General features: G+C 36.0%; 1 protein-coding gene across 1 annotated transcript; it reads left to right on the forward strand.

Annotated features, from left to right (window-relative positions):
- Positions 1 to 537: 537 nt before the first annotated feature.
- Positions 538 to 2,377, forward strand: LOC137254617 (brachyurin). Its single transcript, XM_067792420.1, has one exon. The coding sequence runs from the start codon at positions 848 to 850 to the stop codon at positions 1,796 to 1,798; it is 951 nt and encodes a 316-aa protein (XP_067648521.1). The 5' UTR covers positions 538 to 847; the 3' UTR covers positions 1,799 to 2,377.
- The last annotated feature ends 1,311 nt before the right edge of the window (positions 2,378 to 3,688 follow it).

Genomic DNA, 3,688 nt, shown 5'->3' on the forward strand with positions numbered 1-3,688 from the left:
AACTTCATGTTGTTTATAAAATTTCCGACTAACTTCCTACGTCAGAAGCAGCTAATAAAAAAAAAAAACCATAAATAACATTGCCAAAAACAAAAACACGTAAAGTCAAAAAACACAAAAATAATATAAAAAAAATCATGAGCAACCAAAAGTCGGACATCAAACTTGTTCGCTATTATCACAAAACAAAACGGACACAACCATAACAACACAACGCAAGCTCTAGTTAAGGCGCGTGCGCGCGTTTACTTGGACTTGCAAACATTTAGGTGTGACGAAGTAGGTGGGACGAGGCGGCTTTTGCGCGCTAACTGTGCGAACGCGCAAGCTTTCGGGTTTGTAGAGCAAAAGTCAATTCGCAAAGTAACAAAGTCAAAAATGCAAAACAAAATACAACAACAATTCTACGCTAAACATTTACAAACAAAAAGAAAAAAATTACGCAAAACATCGCCGGCAAAATTTTGCGAGTTTCAGTGAGTTTTTGAAATAAAATTTTATGTCTCAGTTAGATTGAGCTTAGATTTAACAGCGAGCTTGAGGTGTAAAGACCTTGTGAAAAAATATATAAAACGGATACAAAAATTGATTAAAGTTTATAAAGTGAGAAATCGCAGTGAAAATTGATATAAATAAAAGCATTGCATTCAAAAAAAATTTGAAAGCGATTTATTAAGACAATTTTAACAAAAGTTTAATAAGAGCAACCAAAAAAAGGTTATAATAAAGTGAAGCAGTGCTAGAAAAGACTTACAATTTCTGAACTTTAAATAAACAAAAAGAAAATTTTGTGAAAGTTAAAAACCAAAATTTGCAAAACAAACCTTACGCCGAAGAACTGGAGAAAATGTTGAACATACAAAAAATATTACTGGCGCTAATATTCAGTTATGCCATATTGAGTTGCTTCAATTGGCCCACAGCAGTGCAAGGCTATGCCATTGGTCAATCAAAATATGGACGCATTGAAAAGTTTCCCTATCAAGTGATGTTGATCGGCAAACAGTTGTGGCGTAAACGCATCCTTTGTGGCGGCACATTGCTCGATCAGCGTTGGATCTTAACAGCCGGCCATTGCACTATGGGTGTTACACATTTCGATATTTACTTGGGTGCACTCACCATAGAAGATGGCGAAGAGACCGGACGTTTAGTTTTGCGTTCAACCAAATTCATTGTGCATGAAGGTTTCAATCCACAAACAGCAGCCAATGATATTGCGCTCGTCAAACTACCCATGGATGTGCCATTCACCGAACGCATACAGCCCGCAACATTGCCCTATTACAACCGCAACGATTTATTGGTAGGCGCTAAAGTTGTAGCCACTGGTTGGGGTGCCACAAACGATATGTCCAGCAGTGATCCAATGCAATACACTGAATTGCGTGTTATATCGAATGCAGAGTGTGCCAATGAATTTGATGTTGTCACTGGTGGTGTTATATGCGCTATAGGCTTACGTGAGGAAACAGTGTGCTCAGGCGATTCTGGTGGTCCTTTAGTGTTGAAGAATACACAAACAGTTGTTGGTATTACAAGTTTTGGACCCGCTGATGGTTGTGAGACTAATATACCTGGTGGTTTCACGCGTGTCACATATTATTTGCATTGGATTGAGACGAAAATTGGTAATGTGGTTGCACGCGCTCAACAGCAAAGAGTACAACAATATCAACGTAGTGCATATGCAAAGCAGTTGCAACAACAACGACAACAACAAGAACAGCAGTACGTATCACAGCCTGCATATGCTCCTGCGCGTATTAGTTACCATGTAAATGATAACGCAGTGTAAATTTGTGCAAAGCGCATGGCGTTGGGCGGGTATCAATTATAGCTTTAAGGGGCAAGAGTTTGCGTAAAATGGAAACAAACTCTTATTTTGACTGATTGAAAACAAAGCTTTAATTAGTATATTATTTTATTAAAATTTAAATAATTTTTTGAAATTTTAAACAAAAAATTCAGTTTAAAAAGTAGACAAAAATTGCTTGTAGTGAATTTCTTTGATTCAGCTGCGCAAGCGTTATGACGCTAATGGCACACACACACACAACCGTGTATGTGTGTATGTTTTGAGCGTTACTAGTTCGACATGTTTTATAAGTGACTGACCGACCGGTTGTTGGCGCGTTATTAAAACAAAGCTGGAAATTTTAAAAAAATGTTTGTATTTAAAACAAAATTATCTTTTGATAAACAAAATCAAATTATGTGATATGTGTTGTATGTATTGTTATATTGCGCTGTATTAAAATTTACAGTTATGTATGTAAACAAAAACATTGCATTGTGCGCTGAAATGTTATTAGTAATATTAAGTATTAATGTATTATCTATTTCAATTATTTGCACGAAATTAATTTGCATATGCAAAAAAAAATCATAAAAATTTTAGCAACAATATGAAAATTAACAAGTAATAAAGTTTAAATTATTAAAACATTTAAAATATTTTGTGTTTAAGCATCTCGTATGAATTTGATATTCAAAGTCGTACATTGAACCATTTATTTTCGTAGTAGGTGATTTTTTTTCTCAGAAGAGGAAGCATCAAAAGCCTCAAAGTTAGGACTTTAACTGCACTATTATTAAACTGCACTATTATTATTATTATTATTATTATTATTATTAGGCCTAGATGCACTTTGAGCAGATCTATTGTGCACGACCTTTCAGCCTAATTTTGTATGTGGAGGCTTTTGATGTATCTAAGTACCTCTTGAGGCTTTTTAATCCATATCACATGAGTATTAAGACTCACACCACCTAGATGGGAGAGTCTCTGCATTGCCAGAGAGACGCACTCGCAGATAATGTGGACCGGCGTTTCATCCTCCTTTTATCTAAATTTGGCCTATCTGTATGAAATTTTAATAAGATTTTTCCGTCTGACTTAGGTGCACCACTGCGTATACGTAACATTTTATTATTACGTATAAACAAATAAAAAATTTGCCATAAAATAATATTGCGACTATAAACTGAGATATAACCTATCCTATATTTCAAGTTAGATCAAACTACACACGGAGTGCAAAACAAGTTCAAAATCGGTTCAGTAGTTTAGGAGTCCATTGGCCTCAAAGGTGTGACACGTGTTTTTATATATTAAGATGTGTTGTATCAATATGTAGCTTGTCGTCACGTTTTTTTCACTATCCCGTTATATTCCGTTATGTATATAACCAAAAAAACAGTATGGTTTTTAATTGGCACCACGCCAGTTCTTAAATCTCAACATTCCTCCGTTATATACAAAATCTCCGTTATTCACAGTAGCTCCGTTATTCAATGATATTTAAACTGCGTTATTTCTCATAAAAAAGTTAATTTTTTGGTTTTTAATTGGCACCACGCCAGTCACAAATTCCGCAATAACTTGGCTTTTTAATCAGTAATATATATTCCAAACAAATTTGTCACTTCATGTTGGGAGGACAGAAGCTATCCTTAAGACAGGCCCAAGGGTGCTCTGCCCATCCCAACCTCACACGTTCATGACTCACGAAGGAATGGTCCTTTCGTTGCCGGAAGTATAATCAGTTGGGCATGTCTTTCCCCTGGGCAGTCAATCCAGTGACGTCTGACTTGTTTTGTTTCCCAGTTACTTATGGTTTCCCTGGTGTGTGCCCCTACTACTAGCTTAGATGTATCTGTGTAGGCTTGCAAGGCACGCAGGGCC

Source organism: Eurosta solidaginis, chromosome 5 (assembly GCF_040869045.1).
Source record: "Eurosta solidaginis isolate ZX-2024a chromosome 5, ASM4086904v1, whole genome shotgun sequence".
NCBI lineage: Eukaryota > Metazoa > Arthropoda > Insecta > Diptera > Tephritidae > Eurosta > Eurosta solidaginis.